The 19,509-nt window shown below is 50.5% G+C and overlaps 3 protein-coding genes across 5 annotated transcripts; 2 read left to right on the top strand and 1 right to left on the bottom strand.

Moving 5' to 3' along the window:
- Positions 1 to 51: 51 nt before the first annotated feature.
- On the bottom strand, positions 52 to 8,043 carry iars2 (isoleucyl-tRNA synthetase 2, mitochondrial). 2 transcript variants are annotated; one of them, XM_077621613.1, is made up of 24 exons: positions 7,574 to 8,043; positions 6,988 to 7,107; positions 6,758 to 6,911; positions 6,526 to 6,674; positions 6,292 to 6,341; positions 5,870 to 5,979; positions 5,706 to 5,793; positions 4,657 to 4,772; positions 4,415 to 4,584; positions 4,227 to 4,317; positions 4,009 to 4,160; positions 3,588 to 3,748; positions 3,419 to 3,521; positions 3,023 to 3,116; positions 2,637 to 2,717; positions 2,230 to 2,338; positions 2,034 to 2,136; positions 1,809 to 1,931; positions 1,589 to 1,720; positions 1,417 to 1,523; positions 1,005 to 1,150; positions 747 to 937; positions 526 to 670; positions 52 to 455 (listed from the first exon to the last, which is right to left on the bottom strand). In XM_077621613.1, the coding sequence occupies exons 1-24, from the start codon at positions 7,910 to 7,912 to the stop codon at positions 310 to 312; spliced, it is 3,180 nt and encodes a 1,059-aa protein (XP_077477739.1). In that variant the 5' UTR covers positions 7,913 to 8,043; the 3' UTR covers positions 52 to 309. The 2 variants fall into 2 exon arrangements, with proteins under 2 accessions (XP_077477739.1, XP_077477740.1); XM_077621614.1 differs by lacking the exon at positions 2,637 to 2,717 and having other exon boundaries at positions 7,574 to 8,030.
- Positions 8,044 to 8,162: 119 nt separating this feature from the next.
- Positions 8,163 to 10,706, top strand: LOC144090243 (snRNA-activating protein complex subunit 1-like). Its single transcript, XM_077621618.1, has 10 exons — positions 8,163 to 8,488; positions 8,800 to 8,956; positions 9,029 to 9,169; positions 9,244 to 9,348; positions 9,437 to 9,601; positions 9,672 to 9,740; positions 9,811 to 9,873; positions 9,964 to 10,090; positions 10,156 to 10,230; positions 10,321 to 10,706. The coding sequence occupies exons 1-10, from the start codon at positions 8,352 to 8,354 to the stop codon at positions 10,362 to 10,364; spliced, it is 1,083 nt and encodes a 360-aa protein (XP_077477744.1). The 5' UTR covers positions 8,163 to 8,351; the 3' UTR covers positions 10,365 to 10,706.
- Positions 10,707 to 10,839: 133 nt separating this feature from the next.
- syt16 (synaptotagmin XVI) lies at positions 10,840 to 19,248 on the top strand. 2 transcript variants are annotated; one of them, XM_077621615.1, is made up of 7 exons: positions 10,840 to 11,013; positions 13,445 to 13,687; positions 14,155 to 14,343; positions 14,404 to 14,594; positions 14,978 to 15,445; positions 15,527 to 15,692; positions 18,538 to 19,248. In XM_077621615.1, exons 1-7 carry the CDS (start codon positions 11,001 to 11,003, stop codon positions 18,849 to 18,851), a joined length of 1,584 nt encoding a protein of 527 aa, XP_077477741.1. In that variant the 5' UTR covers positions 10,840 to 11,000; the 3' UTR covers positions 18,852 to 19,248. The 2 variants fall into 2 exon arrangements, with proteins under 2 accessions (XP_077477741.1, XP_077477743.1); XM_077621617.1 differs by having other exon boundaries at positions 13,508 to 13,687.
- Positions 19,249 to 19,509: the final 261 nt, after the last annotated feature.

Raw genomic sequence — 19,509 nt, forward strand, 5'->3', positions numbered from 1 at the left:
CTCCAAGTGAGAACTTGGAGGATGCGGGCTTCGACCCAACGTAAGCGAACACTCATTTGCCCACCATTGCATGGACTGGGCCTTTAATTTTCTGTTTGACCTGAAAAGAGGGAATTTACAGGATGCAGGCATTGCTCTCTTGCATGCAATGCAAGCGCCCTACCATTTGAGCTAATCCCCCTCACCAAATCTAATAAATCAACATTGTGCCGGCGATCTTCATACTTACTATATACATTATACAAACACAAACGCTTCCCGTTCCGTAACGCAAAAGTCTCTTTTGGGCGACAGACCGGCGGCTCTCCTTTAGCAGGCTTTGGCGACGAGCGTCTGACAGCGCGGGCACGGGCAGTCCGGCTCCGCCGCCGTGTAACGGCGACAACGGGGACATCGGTGGCCGGAGGTGGGCGCCGCCGCTATGGTGTAGCGACTCTTCTCCCGAATGACGCCACCTGAGCGCACACGGGCGTCACCTGAGACCGGACGGAAACGTGTCTTTTGTTACGGAACGACGGCGCTCACCTTCTAGGTTGATGAGGAACGTGCCCTGGCTGACCACGGCGTCGGGGGAGAGGTCGCGGGGAACGGCGCCGGTCAGGTCGACCCGAGCCGACATCATCAGCTCCACCAGCTGGGAGGAAGTGGACGAGGGATCCTCTTGAAGGGACTGCAAGGTCAAACAAAGAGTGGGGCTTAATCCTTTGAAAACAGGAAGGAACCTGCGTGAGGTCCACCTCACTCACCTCCATGAGCTCAAAGAGGAGGCCGGGCTCGATGGCGACGGTCAGGTCGTACTGCGCGGCGTTTTTGCCCGGAATGGAAGACAAGAAGGAGTCCCGGATGGCGCAGGCCCCTTCCACCGCCTCCTCCAGGCCCGGGCGCCGCCACACCGAGCTGCATTGGAGCCAGCCGCTCCTGAAGAGCGTCTCGTTTTCTGCGTGGGCAGGGACGCTTGAGTGGGGGGAGGGGCCCGACTGGAACGGTCTTCGTCCGTCACTTACCGCGGCGACCCGGCGAGTGCGCGTACGCCTCTTCGGCCAGATGAGGCAGGATGGGGGCCACGGATCTGGTCACCCCGTCCAGGATCTCCTCCAAGACCGTCTGACACGATCTTCGGCCCGGCGAGTCCTCGGGATCGCAGTACAACCTGCGAAGAAAACCCACAGCAAATGAATACAATTTTAAAATAAATGTGTGTATTTCAGGGTGGTTTGAGTCCTTGAAAGATGATTTAGTGTCTCGTAACTCCAAGTTCCTATGTTGGAACCCTAGTCACCTCATTTCTTCAGAAAACCGTGTCCCTGCTTAACCCGAACGAATGCTACCAAGAGTAAGTCTGTTAACCCATTGTGTGCCGCGGACGGCACGAGACAGCCGCCCAACGTTGCCCCGGTGGTCTAGTGTTGACCTCACCTGTCCTTGATGATGCTGAAGTAAAAGCTGGAGAGCTCGCCGGTGATAAACGACTGGAGGAGGCGGACCACTCGACCGGCGTCAAACGTGTCATAAGCGTCCGTCACCTTCAAAAAAAGGGAGTGCGCTAGGAAACAGGACAACATACCGCCCACCCCCGTCCACCCGTTACCTTCATGCTGTACTCGCGCAGCAGGTGCAGCATGTACTGGTCCACGTAGAACATCTCCTTGGGGTCCACGGCCAGTGTCCGCGGGTCGAAGCCGTCCAGGTTCCCCAGCAGGAAGCGCAAGGTGTTTCTGAGCTAACAGAGATTCCCCGCCCGTCAACAAAAGGGAAAAGCCGGGGGAACGGAAGGCGGGTCCCGGGCGCCGGCCAGCCGGGCTGGCTACCTTGTTGATGTTGTCCCGGGCCGAGTTGAGGGCCAAAGCGCCGATCTGGACCTCGGAGAAGATGTTGGACTCGGCCACCCACCAGCGCAGCGCGTCCGCTCCGTAGGCTGGCGTGCTGCCGTCCTGACATCAAAGCGGACAATCGAACCTTTTGACTCACTGGACTTTTTGCCAACAAGGCAAAAACTGAATTTAAAAAAATCTTATTTTGACATGGGTTCATACCTTTGCACCGTTGATGACGGTGTCCGGGTCCACGACATTCCCAACAGACTTGGACATCTTTTCGCCCTTCTCACTGACCGCAAAACCATGGACCACCAGTGATCTGCTCGCACGCAAAAATGGTCGCAAAGTTATTAGCCGATAAACATTTTTTTTCTAAAGGCTAGCACATGGCGTAAGGGTTGGGTTTACTCACTTGTAAGGCGCCTTGTTCCCCACGGCGACGCTGGTGAGCAGCGACGACTGAAACCAGCCTCCGATCTGGTCCTTCCCTTCCACGTAGACGTCCGCCTTGCCGTCGCCCTCTTTGGGGGAAGGAAAAGCAAAGAAGGGGGTCGTCACGCCGGCAACGCAAGGTCGAGAGCGAGCTTTCGTCGACGTTAGTTCTCGGACCGAACGTCCGAAAGTGCCAGGGCGAGCGGGAGCCAGAAGACTAGTCGTCAAGTGACCAAACGCTTAGGAGGGATGCACGAGATCAGTTTGGAAAGAAGTCCCGAGCGCCAAGGAGGAGCCGTGACTAAAGCCCGGCCGGAGCGAGGGGGAAAAAAGGAGCCAGTGCAAAAGCGCGGCGTCGGCCGTCAAAGTCATTTTTGTTCCAACAACCTGCGAGCGGCGGTATGCGCCACGACGCCGGGAGCCAGTCCAGAGGAGACTCGGGCCCCGGGGAGTCCGCCTCCGGCTCTTCTGGAAAACGACAACAAGCTGGCGTTGGAAAAGTCCCAATCTGGCCATCCGGGGCTCATCCTGACATTCGGGCTCAGCTCAAACCTTGTGTTCGAGCTAGCTTGAGCTTGCTAACGTCACATTAGAAAGCGGCCGAGGACCGCTTTGTTCGGAGCGAACGTAGCCATTGCATTTTTTTAAAGGGCTAAGGTAATGTAGTGGCAAAAGACTTCCTCCGTCTTGAATCCATTTTCGATGATTCCAATGATCTGAGCTCGCTGGCCATAAAACTGAAGCATTTGAAAAGATGAAACGCTTCATCTTACCTTGCAGAACAGCCGCCCACGATGTACCGCTGTCAAACCAGATGTCCAGTACGTCCTCTCCGCGGACGTAGTCGCTTACTGGTCCTGCTTTACTCTGTAATCCCAAGAAAAAAAATACCAACCTAAACAAAAGTACAGGACAAGGTAGTACAGTCATCCCTCGATTATCACGTCTTCACTTATTCACTACTATGCGATTTTTACCCGCCCCAAAAACTATTTTTTTTTTGTTTCAAAAGGTCATAAAAATGTGAAAATCCACGTTGAAACTCGAAAGCGGAAGTCAAAAAACAAATATATAATAGGGGTGACCCTACTTTGCAATTTTTCCATTATCACGGCCATGTCTGGTCTACATTGAAGGCGATATTGGAAGGATGACTTTGACTTTCTCACCTTCTTGAGGACATCCGCCGGGAGCAACGCGTCCATGGGGAGCTCCCACCAACAGTCGCTGCCCTTCTCCTTGAAGAGAGCGGCGACGTGGCCCACCGTGTGTCTGCGGAAGACGCCCCGAGACTCTGGCAAACCTTCCTTTCGGCCACGGGTTCGTCGGCGCGTTTACTTGTTGACCAGCGCCTGGCCGCTCTCTCGGTGGTAGAAGACGGGGATGGGCACCCCCCAGCTGCGCTGACGCGAGATGCACCAGTAAGTGCGGCGGTCCAGCATGCTCAGCAGGCCGCCACGGGCCGACTCGGGCATGACGCGAACCTTCTGCAGGGCGTCCTAGACACATGCCAGAAACTTTGTTTTGAAAAGCAAGAACAAAATACAGCAATACCTGCTTTGTGGCATACTGCTTGCTGTTTTTAGGGTGGCTGTTTAATAGGATAAACCCTGGGCGCACTATGATTTAACTCTCTAGTGGACATCCTCCTCTCCAAGGCCTATTCCGCGTCTGTGTCATTGTTTGGCCACGCTAAACTTTTTTGGACGGATCCGAGCGGCCGGCCAGGTATTACTGTAAATGAAAAAGAAACACTCACTTTAGCCTTGGCCTTCAGGGCGCCCGTGTCGATAAACCACTGTTTGCTGGGTCGGATGAGCACGGGTTGCTTGGTCCTCCAGTCGTACGGGTAACTGTGGAGTAGGTCCTCCTCCTTTAGCAAAGCGCCGCATTCCTTCAGCATGCAGATGACTAGCAAGGAAAGAAGAAAGAACCGGATGTCACGCCGAAACAAATGTATTCGGTCGGCCTGGGTACCTTTTTCGGTGCCTTCTTTAAAGACGGACAGATTCCGCAATTCCGGACCCGCCAGCTCCGTGAACTTTCCGTCCTCGTCCACCATGCACTCCTTAAAACGGGAGCGCCAGAGTTGAATCCTTCCGCCCTGTCGTCATTTTTTTTCTTCCAATAATGGGGCCCATTCAGCCCGATGGAGTCAAACGTACCACGGGGAGTTTAAAGTGAGAGGCCACGCCGTAATCCTCCATGCCGTGAGCCGGGGCCGTGTGGACCAATCCCGTTCCTTTGGCCATGGTCACGTGATTGGCGGGCAAGAGCGGCACTTCCTTGCCGGCGACCGTGGGATGCTCGCACATCCCGCCCTCCAGTTCCGAGCCTATTGACGGCATGGCCAATGGAGTCAATGGCTTGTCTGTTTTTACGCAGAGAAGAAAGAGCAGTGCCTTACCAGTAAAAGTGGCAAGGCTCTCCAGTTCTGTTCCCAACACGGCGGCCATATTGGCGGTGCGCTCGGTGGCCATCAAGAGCAGTTGAGAGTTGTCTTTCCTTCTCGTCACAGAGTACCTGTGAAGATACCACACGATCTAGTGCACAGGTGTCAAAGTGGCGGCCCGGGGGCCAAATCTGGCCCACCGCATCATTTTATGTGGCCCGAGAAAGTATATCACGAATGCCGGCTTTCTGTTTTAGGATCAAATTCCAATGACTATAGGTTATATTATATTTCCTAATTTTCCCCATTTTAAATCAATAATTTAATTAATTCATTTTTGTTTTTAGTTCAAATAGCATTTTGTAAGATCTAAAAAATAAATATATAATATTTTCTGTTTTCCATTTTAATATTGAACATGATAAAAAAATATTTTGTTTCCATTTGAAATGAAAAACGATTAAAAGACGTTGTCCATTACTAAGAAAAAAAAAAGCTCAAATAAACATTGTTTTATATCTATTACAAAAACTGAATATTTAGGGCTTTTGATCCATTTCTTTTAATCTGATTTAAAAATATATATATATCTCAATATTATATCTAAAATGGTCCGGCCCACGTGAAATGGAGTTGATGTTAATGCGGTCCGCGAACCAACTCGAGTTTGACACCCTTGATCTAGTGGGTTTGAACGACTTGACTCACCACGCAGGACGCGCGATACTTTTATGATTAGACTTCATTGTTCGTGGGACATATGTGCTCTTTAGCTCGAAGCTCTCTCACTCGCTGCCGACAACAATTGCTTCGCGTGATATAAACGAGCAGTGACCGCAGCTCGTTAAGTGATACACTGATCTTGGACACTTCACACGTGCCGCAATTATACATCCTTCCATTCGGCCGAGCAGTAAAAAATGTTTTGCAATGCACAGACCTCCAAATAATGACGTCCTAACCCAGTAATATTACAAATAGCGATTGATATTTTTTTCCGTACGCGCTAGGAACAACTACTCGATCACTGGCCACGCGGCGGGGAGTGAAGAGTTGCTACTTACTGGGCATTTGGCATGTAGCAGATAGCCTGGTTAGCAGGGATAGTCCAAGGCTGCGTGGTCCACACCAACACAGAAACATTATCCTGAGCTGAAGACAAACAAACAAAACAATAATGAAGAGGCTTAGAAAAATCCCTTTTTCTGAGTGACATAGAAGAAATTACTTTCAATCGACGCCATTTTAGGAGGCAGCGTGACGAGCGGAAATGTGGCGTAGATGGTCTTGCTGAGATGCTCGGGATTGTACTCCAATTCTGCCTCTGCTAAGGCGGTTCTAACAGAAAAACATGAGATGAAGGGATAAAAAACATGCTACAATTCAGACATATGCAAAGACTAATGCTCGAATGGCTAAAATTGGTCGGTCAAAACATTTCAGGAGCCAAAATCTTCAAATGCGCGTGGACCAGTCCGATTTGCCAAGAGCAAATTGAAAAAAAAATGGATTCTCAAGCATTTCTTTTCTTCATTTGTTGCTAAACGTGAATTTACAAATAGAGTCAAGTATAATTGCCAAACACAAATGATGCACTACGTTTGGACTGAGCTGACCTTTCTAATAAAGTAGAAATGCTAATGTGCTTACCTCGATGAAGGAGACCAAAAAACTGGCTTGTAATCTTGATAGATGAGCCCCTGAGAAAGGATAAGACAGTCAAAACAATGTCGTGGACAAATGAGAAAGCTTTCCCAAAGAAATTCCCAAGTGAAAATGTACGGAAAAGTCAGCACTTTACAAATGATTTTGCTGTAAAGCAGTTTTTTCTGGCCGTGGTTCGTTTCATCGGCCCGGAACTTCCCATTCATTTTGATGGCCCACCTTGCCGTGCATCTCCTGGAAGACTTTGAGCTGAGCGGCCTCGTAGGCGCCGTCATAAGTGTAGTAGCACTTGTCCCAGTCGGCCATCACCCCCCAGCGTTGGAAAGCGGCCTTCTGGCGATCCGCGGCCCCCTTGGCGAATTGGCGAGCTGCGTGGCGAGCGACAACGGCCGTTCGCTAATGCAAAAGGGCGCCAGTTTGCGTCACGACGTCTTTGCGTTTGGTTTCTCACCTTTCTGTCTGATCTGCAGGGGATCGAGATCCGCCGTGCCCAGTTGGCCCAGAGCTTTCAGCTCGATGGGAAGACCGTGGCAGTCCCAGCCCGGGACGTAGTGGACCCGCCGGCCTCGGAGCATCTCAAAACGGTTGTGGATGTCTTTTAGGATCTGGATTGGGCCAAAAAAATAAATAGATAAATAACACCGCTGATCAAGACTAAAAATATAATGTCTCTTGGTTGACCTTGTTGAGAGCGTGTCCCACGTGCGGGTCGCCATTAGCGTACGGAGGTCCGTCGTGAAGGCAAAACTTCTTGCCCTTGCGCTCGCTCTGCCAGCTGTAAAGAGTGGAAAAGCCACTCTGCTACAAACAAAACATAGAAGCACAAGTTTAAGACATAACACATTCAATCTGCCACGCGTGCTTTAAACCAAATGCAGATGGACCATCCACAAACCTACAATTGTTAACATACAGGTTGCCTTTAACGGCACAAGACGTCCAATCCATTTGGACTGAGAAAGTGGCGGGCGGCGAATGACAGCCAACCCAGTGTCGATTTCAAAAATCCCTTCTGGTTGACATATAGTATCGCAATACTCAAGTAATAAACCCTTTCATTGGGAAATTAGGATTGTTTTCCCCAACTCAAATGTTTGATTCCATTGTTAGCACTCACTTAAAGGTTTGAGTTGATTGTAATGTAACGTAACTTTGGTGTTTCCTGGTGTTACGGAAAAAGATAAGCCGACTAGCGTCACTTGTATTTTAAATGGCGTTCTAGAGTATAAATACTGCAAGTGTGACACAAACAGAAAGTTAGTTTTACCTCTTGTATCTCCACTTCCCTGTCGAGTAGTTTCTGTCCCGTTAGCTTCATGGGAAACTCGGTGCGGGGAAGTAGCACGGTGTCCCGGTACAGTCCCTGAGCAGAGCCCGGCTCGGCGGACTTGGGGCTAGGACTGGAACTGGGACTAGGACTGGGACCAGGAATAGGACCGGAGCTAGAGCTGGGCCGGGAGCTGCCATTGCCCTCGCCCCCGGAAACGGCATGCCAGCGGCTAGTGCTACACAAAAAGGACCGCCGGAGGAGCCCCCCTCCTCGGTCACATTTCCTTCCCCATCTCGTTAGCGTTCGGTTTACGACCGAAACACCGCACAGCAGCATGGATATCGAAAAATGGCCGAGTTTATTCTGCGTGAGGACAAAATCCAGCGGTGTTTTGTCGCGTCCTTTAGCACTCGGTCTTGTTTCTGCCGGAAGAACTTGATCGGTGCACAACTACGGAAACGTAGTCGAAACACAGCATGTGCGCATGCGCGGAGCAGTAATGCACAAATAACACGAACAAACAAACACATATAGAATCAATAAATAAATAATAATAAAAATAAGTGGTCAATATAATAGATATGTAGTAGTATGTAATTGTACTACAATAAGTCAGCGCATAATTTGTCCTCGGGGCTTGCCGTATTTTACTGTCCAAGATGGCTGCGCACAGGCAAACGAATCACAACGGAGAAAGAAGATGCTGTGAAAACATTGAACCTCAAAACAAAAACTACTTTTTCTGACGGAGTCGCGTTTAGATTCGAGTTGGAATATGAATTCGGTCCGCCTGAACGAACAAGTGCGTTCGGACTGCGAGGAGTTGCTCGCTCTCTTCCAACAAACCGACTCCGTCCGCTTTGAGGTTTTCTCCAAAATATGGAAGGAAATGAAATTTGGACAAATATTTTAGTAAGTTATATTTGGGCGTTCGGAATCATAACAATTAGTATTTAAAACGTATCAACTTTTGAATGGTTTCATTGCTTAGGAATCCATCATAGGCTCCATTAGCAAGACTAGTAAACAAAAACAACAACAACAACAAATCTTGCTGCATCTTATTTACAAATAAAAACGAGTTTTAAAGTATAGATATATAAATATAAGCGTCGTTAATTTCTATTTTAACGTTACTTTTGTTTTGGAAAAAACATAGGAGTGACATTATATAATTCAACTATTCTCAGCGCAACTTTTCCTTCTTTTTTGTGGCATCACAGTGGTACCGTCGGGCGCGAGAAGCGAGCGTTCAGTCGACTGGTGTTGGACGTGGCGGTCGGCTACTTCATGCCCCCGTTCAGTTTCCAGATACGAGTGGGAGGACTTTACCTGATCTACTGTCTTTACCACTGCCAGACGGCCTCGCCGCGTGTGGGGGTGAGCTTTGGATTTGCTTTCATTCTCCTTTTCAGTCCATCTGACTTCGCCTGTCACCCCGTCCATCTCCAGATCTCCGTGGCGCTGAAGGACTGGGATGACGTGCTGAGTTTCGAGAAGGACGCGTTGGGATCCCAGCACCTGGACACCGTCTTTGTCCTCCGACAGCTGCTCTCCTGCAAGGCCTTCCGCTTCACCGCCATGCCCACTTCGGTCAGCGAGTCGCCAGTCCCGCTGGCAAAAGCAGAAAAGTGCTTTTTAAATAAAACAGCCGCGTGTTCTTGCAGCTGAAGTTCAAGAAGAGCAAGAAGGCGGAGCGCTCTCGCCTGCGGGACAAGTTCGTGGCCAGAGCACGAGCCCCGCAGGAGCTTCTGGACAGGGACGCCATGGAGGTGAGTGAGTTGCCGTGCCGTGCCGTTCCACGCCGTTCCACGCCGTGGGTGAGAGCCCTCCTTTCTGACAACCCCGCCATCCTCTCAGGAGCTGGCCAACGTCCACGATCTGTACCACAAGCTAAAGTCGTCCGTCTGCGCCGAGTCGTCAGAGGGGAAGCACTCGGGGATGGACCTGATTCGCCCAAATATAGTCCAAAAGCTACGAGGGTGCGTTCTGAGTTTCAACAACTGGCAGAGCAATAATCAACAGGTGGGTCAGATGAGAGTCTGGACTTTTTTTACGTGCGGCGTGTCCTCACAGTTCACGTGTCTTCTGTCAGGAAGCGGACGACGACAACGAAGAAGACGGCGGCGACGACGGCGGCCCGGGAACTTCTTCGCGAACGGAGGTGCGTGCCAGAATTTAGTCCGCCTTTAACGCCATGAGACGTCTAACTGCCGCGTCTCGGTTGCGTTCAGAGTTCCCGAAGAGCTCAACTTCTGTCGTCCATCAAGTCCAAAGCGTACGGAGAAGCCACCGAGGTTCGTTGTCGTCGTCACGCTCTGCCCATTTTTGCCCGTGAGTGAAGGTTCTGCGTGATGCTAAAAGCCGCTTCCTGTTTCCTGCCCAAGTCTTGCAAGTCACGCCGCCATCGCCAGGTGGAACTGGACGTTGGCGATCGGCCCGGCCAAGCCTTTCCAAAAAAGGCCGCCAAGGCGTCCCTCAAGGCGAGGACTCAAGAGAACCTTTGCACCGTCGGTGAGTGGCTCCTTTGCCAAAATGGCGCCCACATTTGGATTGATGTCGCCGTTCTTTGTCGTCAGCTCGTTTGAAGAAAGAAGCTCCCACGGTCACTCGAATCCATCGTCTGGTCACCCTGGAGCGCTGCAAATTTGAAGGTCTATCACCACCTTAATTCATGGGTCACATCCGATATGCTCAAATGAATTGAAAACGGCCGCTAACAATCGGTCTTTTTGTGTTTTCAGGAAAACAAGAAGAAAACGACTCAATGACCACTGGATTGGAATGATGTTGACGTTTTCAATTGGGCAAAAGAACGACAACAAGGAGTACCTCAGCATCTATTTTAAAAGTTTTAAGCTATAGTGACCATGTAAAAAAATGATTGATTGCCCTGTTGTCACGTGTGACGTCACAGTTGATGATTATCACTGAGAAAGTAATTAGGATTCGTTTTTATGAAAACGGCTTTCTGAATTTTATTGGTAGATTTATTTTCCTGTTTTTAGTAGTATACTACTATGTTGGGTCAATGTAAAAACAATTCATTTTACTTTAGGTCAATCTGGCAGCCAAATGACTTCAATGGTTTTGTAAATATTCAATAAAACTTGACATTTGTTGACGTGGAGTATTTTGTTGGTTCTTGAATGTTGATTTTTAGTGATTTGTCTCGCAAGCAAAGCCCATTTTACGCCGAGTTAATGGGACGACACGCCCATTTCCTAGTGTCCGTGAATGCGTCCCTCGCTAGCTAGCGGGCGTGCAGAACCCGGATGTTGTTCCACATCTGACAGCGCTCGACAGGGAGGAAAAGAGGAGGGAGAGAGGGAGGGATGCTCGAAGGGAAGGAAGGAAGGCCGCCGACCGAGACCGAGTCGCCGTCGGCCCTGCCGCCGCCGCCGCCGCCGCCGCCGCCGCCACCATGGCTTCCGACAGTAAGTAGCAGCCAAAGAGCCAGCGGGCGTTTGTCTGTCGCGTAACCGTCTCTCTGCGTGCCGCCTTCGGCTCGACCGCTGTGCAATGACAGAAGCGCTCGCTCGTCTCATTTCCTCAAGGGACAACCACCAAGTCTCCCTTTTTTGATTTATTTATGGTGATGTGCACCTGCGCAAACAACCGATGGCTTATTGGACTAGTATATTAATAATAATAGCGTTTGACGGTATTTTTTCTCCTGGGTTTATTTTTAGCCCTGCGCGATCAAGGCTAAATGATGCTAGCTGTATTTCGATTTTTCTCTCCTTGTAATTACATTGTTATTTATATTAGTGCTATTTTTGTTGTTGTTAATAATCCATTTAAAAAAGAGAGTCAACGTACTTCATTAGAAACAATAAATATTTCATCTTTTTTTTCTCATTCAAAAAAGGAGAAAACAGTAAATGTTATGTTTTATATTAAACAAGGGGACATTTTGTGGATTATTTTGTTTTAAAAGAACGACTAAACCAAAAATAAGTAACTATTTTATGACTTGGTCAAATGTTTACTTAAAGTAACAGAAATATTCCCACATTTCCCAAGTGCTCTTTTTTTCGGAGGATGGCCTCCATTGAATTCAAATTCTATTTTAGCGATCGAAGTGCCTGACTTATATTTGTGGGTCGCCCAAAATGAGCAACAGTCCAAATTCCACCTGAGCTGAGCCGTTTCCAGCTGATGCTGTGTGGTTACCATGGTAACCAGGTGTACAGCTTCTCCCTCCTTGTTCCGATTGGACTTCCCGGGCGTTTATTTGGCGCGGTGCAGTTTGCTCCTGCTAAAACAAATTCCTCGGCCTTGTTTGCTCGCAAAGCCGCAGGCAAGGCATGTGCCGGCCCTCTTTGGCGTCGCCTCCCCGGTCCCGCACGGAAACGACGGTGGCCGCAGGTCGACGCAAAAAACAGAAGCGCCGGGCCACGATCAGAGTCGGGGAGGAGGAAGGAGAATGTACGCAAAGTTTAGAAGGAGCTCCTGGTTGTGGGACCAGTTGAGGAAGTGAAGAAGAACATGAGCGCGGAGGCCAACTCGACGGCGGCACCATCCTCAGACAGTGAAAGTAGGTGGAACTTGACCATCACGTGAGTTGGGAAGACTCAAAAAGGCCCGTTCAAGTCTTCAGTTGGCATGGCTAAGGGGACGTTTTGGTTAACGGCTTGGACTTGACTTTGAATGATCTCATTGGCTATTGGTGTTGACTGGGAGGGGCCGGTTCCCATCCATGACATTTAATTAAGTTTTGAAAAAAAAAATCGACGTGTCGTATCGTATTTTGAAGTAGTTTTCTATTCAATTCTTATTGAAAACGCCATTTAAATAGTAGAAAGGGCTGCCATGTGACGTCACAAAACAGCGCGGCTTTCAGCCAGCAAGTGGCGCCAGAGTACAAACGCCCACATGCCAAGAGCATTTTCGAAATATCGAATCTGGTATAGTTCAGACTTAAACAAAGGAATGGACGCAACTTGCGTACTTACTCACCGACTCGGAGAGGTGCATTTGTGTGGATTTGGCTTCCGGTTGTCATTTGCGAGCGCCATGTTGCTTGGGATTGATGGGCTCTCATTTGGCCTTCTGTTGTGTGTGAGCCTCGGTTGCTCCAATTGGGCTCCAACAGAGATTGTCGATCGATGTTTGCTGTCACCGTCTGCAAAACACAAGACAAAATGAAATTGCAACTTATTTTTTAGCTGCGAAAAGTGGACCTCCATCTCCCAATTATCATCATCCAATCAACATGCCTGAATGTACACTATTTTTTTTTAATTCATGTTTAATTTTACAATTGGAAGTCGTCTTAATTAAAATTCTATCCTATTTATGAAAAATATATACATTCATTCCAATCGCTTATCCTCACAAGGGTCGCGGGGGTGCTGGAGTGTATCCCAGCAAACTATGGGCTTCCCTATTTCCAACCGTACAATTACCGACGAAGGGCGATACGCTGCGCCGCCGGCCGACGTTGGGCGCCATGGTAACACTGGACCTATTTCCACGCGGGCGGGAAACGATGACTCATTTCACTTGAATACGGAGAGAAGCGCGGTCGTTACCGCGGCAACGCTCCTTCACAGGTTCGAGTCGCCCGCATTTGCTTGCGTTGCGGCGCGTCCGGCCCGCCGCCGGCGACACTGTGGCCTCTTTGTGTCGAGGGGGTTGGATTGGGGCGGGGGGCATGTCAGCTGAGAGCAGGAGATCCGTTTTACAAGCCCACCTGAAGGCAACGTGACCTTCCTTCCGAATCGTCGTCCCCCCTCGTATTACGGACTTTCTTGAAATTGTCATGATCCGTCCTGGACCGACAAGTTTGACACGAAAATGACGTTGTGTTGTTGTGTTTGTGTGTTCCATGCTGCGTGTGTGTGTGTGTGCGTGTGTGTGTAGGTTGTCTGTTAGTGTGGTCTGATCAGTGTGTCATTGTGTGTCCCCTCTTCCTCCTGCAACCAGTCACGTCGGAGGCGGTGGGCTTCCTGTCGGCGGTGGGGGTGTTTGTGGCGGCCCTGGCGCTGCTATTCCTCTACATCAACAAGACCCTCTGCTTCTCCAAAATGGGCGGGGCCCCGTGTTCGGAGCAGCAAGAGGGGCCACGCCGGCGCTCCAGGAAAGAGCGCTCGCGGCCGGGCCTCGGTGAGACGCCCGTGACGGGATGCGTAGCGTGAAACCCCCATCGTGTCCTCATATATATTTCCGGAGAGCCCCTTTTAATAAGGGACGTTTACAATGGATGGCTATTGGCTGCCGTTCAAGGTTTGAGATGAAGTGGCTGTGTTGCTTTTTTAAAAAAAGCCTCACACACTTTGGCCCATGACATACAACTCATCCTCCAACTAAGTAAAGGGGTCAAGAACGTTGGTTTCCCTACTCTTTGGCTACAATGTCATTTTTTCTTGGTTGCCATGGAAACGTGGGTGTGGTCCTTGCTGCACCGTGTTGGGAAAAAGTCAACACAAATTTCAAAACAAACAGGCCTCGAGGACTGGGGACCATATCCAGCAGGATGTGCCAAGACGGGCCGAGCCGGTCGGACGGTAAACAAGACGTTAGCCGTTAAAAGCCTTTGATTGACGTCTGTCTCGTATTTGCTGCCCGTCCAGGCGGGACCTCGAGCGCGGACGACGACGACGACGACCGCTCGTCCTCGGACAGCGACAACCGGGAGATGAAGATTTCCGTGTCGCGTTCGCAGAGTTTGCGAACGGCGCCGCCCCAAGTCGGAGGCCCAAACCACTTCTACGATTCATCGGAGGGCCGGGACGCCGGCGGCGAGCCGTCCGATTCGGAAGGTAAACATCGGGGGAACGCTCGCCGGTCCGGGTCCGGCTGACGTCCACGTTTGCTCTCAGACCGCGCCGTCGTCCAGGTGGAGCGTCACGGCGAGCGTCCGGACGAGCCGCGGGGGGTGCCGGAGGGACCGTCGCTCCGGCGACAGTATTCGTTGGACGTGACGGAGGAAGGTCCCACCCCCTCGGCCCCCGAACTCCCGATGGTCGACTCGGAGGAGGCGGAGCCGACCCCCGCCGTGTGGGACCCTCAGGTCACGTTTCTCAGTTGAATTTTATCAATAAATGGTGTCAAATTTAAATTTAAATGGACAATTGTAGCAAAAACCCATTTGAGAAAAGTCAAGTGGCACGGTGGACGAGTGGTTAGCGTGTCCACCCTACAGTTGTGAGATCGAGGGGTTCGAATCCCTGGTTTGCGTGTTCTCCTGCGATTGGCTGGCAACTACGGCCACTCGCCATACGTAGTCCCCCGCCCGCTGCCCCCAAGTTGGCTGGGATAGGCTCTAGCACCCCCGCGACCCTTGAGATTGAGCACCCGCGCCAAGAGTATTTTAGTGGAGAAAATGACTCACCATGCGTTGGGCGTTGGGTTCTCCTCTTCCCTCGCGTGACGTCCGTCCGTCGCAACTTTCAGGATGGGGACGAGGAGGCGGACGCTGCGGCCTCCCCCCCGCAGCGAGTGCTGTCCAAGTGCTGCGACCTGCTGATTTCGCTGGAGTACCGGGCGTCCAGCGAGAAGCTGCTGGTCACCGTGGCCTCGGCCAGGGATCTTCCCGACCGCCGACGTAGCGGCGGCGGCACGGACGCCTGGCAGGTGCGCCTGGTCCTCCTGCCGGCCAAGAAGCAGAGGCGCAAGACGTGGCCCAAGCGGGCGGCGTCGGGGCGCCCGGACGTCACCTTCGGACAGACCTTCGCCCTGACACGGGTGGAGGCCTCGCGCCTGGCGGCCTCGGCGCTGCGCTTCCGCGTCTACGCGCTGGAGGGCCGGCTGGCCCGCCGCCGGAGGATGATGGGCGAGAAGCTCCTGCCGCTGGCCGGCGTGGACCGGGCCGGAGGATGCGCCCAGTTGCGGCTGCTCCTGGAGCCTCGCGCCGACATGAAGGTGCGCCTCTGGGCTGGGTGGGCTCCGTTTGGGGCCTCCTGGCCCCGCCCACCGCTCAAATACGCGCTCGCTCCTCGCCAGAGCCTGGATTCGGAGTCGAGCCTGGCGGCCGAGGACCCGTCGCCGAGCGGCGCCGCCGTCCCCGAGCTCCTGGTGGGGCTCTCGTACAGCGCCGCCACCGGGAGGATGTCCGTGGAGATCATCAAGGGGAGTTGCTTCGGGAACGCGGCCGCCAACCGACCTCCGGGTGAGCCGCCGTCGCCAACCCACTTCTGTCAAACGACAATAGTCGGGATATTAGAACTTGGCAACCGGCTCGAGGGGCGCCGGGGATGGACTCCGGCACCCCTGGCAACAAACGATGCCTTCAAATCTCGTACGATCACAACACGCCACTTTATCCTGGCGATATTGTGACTTTCGACGTGACGTTTTTGTCAAAGTCATTTATTGGGGGGGGTGGGGAGGGGGCTTTGTACTTTGTACTTTGCTTGCAGCTTTTCCTTCCAAGTCATCCAGCAAAAACATAGCTGGCAAAGTTGAATCAACGGGGGTTGGGTCGCTTTGGGTGGGGAGGGGAGCAGCTTTTCCTTCCAAGCATCCAGCAGCGACCGAGCTGACTGACAAAGTTGAAGAATCGGGGGTTGTGCTGAAACAAGCAGCACCTGACGCCAATCCACTGATTGCACTTGCAGGACACTAGTATTGTGGAAAGGTTTGCTCTTTATGAAAACCTACATTTTGTGCAATCGTTTGAAATGAAAGCCTAGTCTTATGGGATGCTAGGCCTTTATATCAAATCAAAAGTTTTATTGTCATCATCCACAGCTGCGTATATAACCAAATGGGTGAAATATCATTCATCAGGGCGCTCTTAAATGGGTGAAAATGGTCAAAAGTTGGCACTTTGATGGCCCACGCTTGAAATACGTAGGTCCAAAAAAAGTCTTGAATTGGCTCTTGACAGTTGATACCAGGCAGGGGTAGGGGTGGCTTTGCAAAGGTGACAAAGGCACATATACATAGGTGAAAAAGTTGAATGGACGGGGGTTGGGCCGCTGTGGGAGGGGAGGTGCTCGAGCAGCTTTTGCTTTTGCTCAAGGCATCCAGCAGCGATAGGGCTGACAAACTTTGAAGCGACGGGGGTTGGGCTGCGACAAGCACCTGACGCCAATCCACTGATTGCACTCGCAGGACACTAGTATTGTGGAAAGCTTTGCTCTTTATGAAAAGCTACATTTTGTGGAATCGTTTGAATATAAAAGCCTAGTCTTATGGGATGTTACGCCTTTATATCAAATCAAAAGCCTTTATTGTCATCATACACAGCTTCGTTTATAACCAAATGGGTGAAATATCATTCATCAGGGCGCTCTTAAATGGGTGAAAATGGTCAAAAGTTGGCACTTTGATGGCCCATGTTTCAAATAGGTCCGAAAAAAAGGCTTGAATGGGCTCTTGACAGTTTAGATTTGCAAAGGTGACAAAGGCACATACATTGGTGAAAAAGTTCAATGGACGGGGGTTGGTTGGGTCGCTGTGGGAGGGAGGGAGGTAGGGGAGAGAGCAGCTTTCCGTTCAAGTCATCCAGCAGCGACCGACCGAGCTGACAAAGTTGAACCAGCGGGGGTTGTGCTGTGAGAAGCACCTGGCGCCAATCCACTGATTGCACTTGCAGGACACTAGTATTGTGGAAAGCTCTCCTCTTTATGAAAACCTACATTTTGTGCAATCGTTTGAAATGAAAGCCTAGTCTTATGGGATGCTAGGCCTTTATATCAAATCAAAAGTTTTATTGTCATCATACACAGCTTCGTTTATAACCAAATGGGTGAAATATCATTCATCAGGGCGCTCTTAAATGGGTGAAAATGGTCAAAAGTTTGCACTTTGATGACCCACACTTGAAATAGGTCCAAAAAAAAGTCTTGAATGGGCTCTTGACAGTTTAGATTTGCAAAGGTGACAAAGGCACATACATAGGTGAAAAAGTTCAATGGACGGGGGTTGGTTGGGTCGCTGTGGGAGGGAGGGAGGGAGGGGAGAGAGCAGCTTTCCGTTCAAGTCATCCAGCAGCGACCGACTGAGCTGACAAACTTTGAAGCAGCGGGGGTTGGGCTGTGTGAAGCAGCTGACTCCAATCCACTGATTGCACTTGCAGGACACTAGTATTGCAGAAAGTTTCCTCTTTAGCAGTTGAAACCAAAGCACTCACTTTTGGCCTTTTTTAAAATTTTGCCCAGCCCTGTTAAATAAATGCCTAGTCTTATGGGACGTTATGTCTTCTTTCATAAATGTCCAATGCTTCAATTTCTTCGAGGCACTCGCTCTCTCATCACTGGTCAAAAGTTTGCACTTTGATGGCCCATGTTTGAAATAGATTTTAAAAAAGTCTTCAACTGGCTGCTTTGTGCTGCGACAAGCACCAGACAGCAATCCACTGATTGCACTTGCAGGACACTAGTATTGTGGATAGCTTTCCTATTTTGAGGTCGAAACCAAAGCACCCCCCGCACTTCCTCTGGCCCTTTGTTTAGTTTACCTAGCCCAGGGGTCGGGAAACTTTTTGACACAGAAATTGTATTTCTTTGAGAGCCATACTCCGAATTTTAGTGTAAAAATGTGAAGATGAGATGTGACTTTTTGGGGGTCATTTTACCACTTTTAAAGTACTAAATGAATTATTTTGACAGCACTGTTGCGCAGTTGCTAACCAATGAAAATATGCATGCAGAAAAGTCTAATAAAAATATAATTTTAAAAAAGATGATTAAAGTTAGAGGTACCGTCGGCGCCATAGTGCCGACGTGACGCTCCTATTGGTGCATTGGGGACTCGGCTCTGTCACCAGCGGTTTAAAAACATATTTGACCTCACAGGTTAGCCAAGAGCCACATGCACCCATCAGAAGAGCCACATATGGCTCCCGAGCCATAGGTTCCCTACCCCTGATTTAAAGTCTTATTATTTGAATGCCTAGGTGCTCGCTTTTCAATGGCTCCAAATGGTCAAAAGTTTGAAAGGAGTCCAATAAGATCTCTGATTGTACTCACGTTTCTAATTTTGTTGACACTTTCGCTGACCCGTTTCAGACACCTTCGCCCGCCTGACGCTCCTGAACTCGACGGGCCAGGAGATGTGCCGCTGCCGGACGTCGCTGCGGCGCTCGCAGCCCAACCCGGTGTACAAGGAGAGCTTCGCCTTCCAGGTGGCGCTCTTCCAGCTGTCGGACGTCACGCTGATGGCGTGCGTGTACGGCCGGCGGGGGCTCAAGCGCAAGGAGATGATCGGCTGGGCCGCGTTGGGCCACAACGCCAGCGGACCTGAGGAGAGCCTTCACTGGAGGGACATGAGGGACGGACGCGGGACGCAGGTGCGCCGCTGGCACGTCCTCCTGCGAGCGTGACCGGTCGCCAGACCAACAAAAAAAACATTTTTATTGCACATTGGAAGGAAAGCATCATTTTTTTTCCTACTCCAAATCAAAAGGAAAAGAAAGCTTAGCCAATGATGAGGATTTTTGATGCCCGGAAATGGAGACTTTCTACTATGGGTCAATTTGTTTATAAAAAGATCATGTATTATTTTCTGTTGCATGTTTTTCTTTAATTAATTTCAGGTGGCTGATTTCAAAAATGCCATCACTTCTCTTCATTCGGTGGTATTTTATGCAGGTACTCAATTTGTACGTCTATTTTCTTTGGGGAGACGGCAAAGGACCGATCTTTTGGTCTATCTGGCCTGTCTTGTTTTGGCACTTTTTTCAATTTCTTTTGTGGACGCCAATAAATGGACTGCCTGCTGTTTTGTGTCTGACATCGCGTGCATCAACAAACCACATCGCCGGGATTTTTCCATGCATTTCTCTTCACAAAAAAAACAACTTAGATTTAAAAAAAAAACAAGTTCAAGTGACAAGTGACCCCGTTCTCCCCCTTCGCTTTAGAATACGTATAAGTGTGTGTGAACTTACCGGACAGGAAATAAAGCGGCGGGCCGAAGCAGCCCGGTCCAGGACCGACCGGACTGGACTGTCTCCTAGCGACGGCGTGCGCCATGCTCGC

This window comes from Stigmatopora argus, chromosome 15, assembly GCF_051989625.1.
Source record: "Stigmatopora argus isolate UIUO_Sarg chromosome 15, RoL_Sarg_1.0, whole genome shotgun sequence".
Lineage (NCBI taxonomy): Eukaryota > Metazoa > Chordata > Actinopteri > Syngnathiformes > Syngnathidae > Stigmatopora > Stigmatopora argus.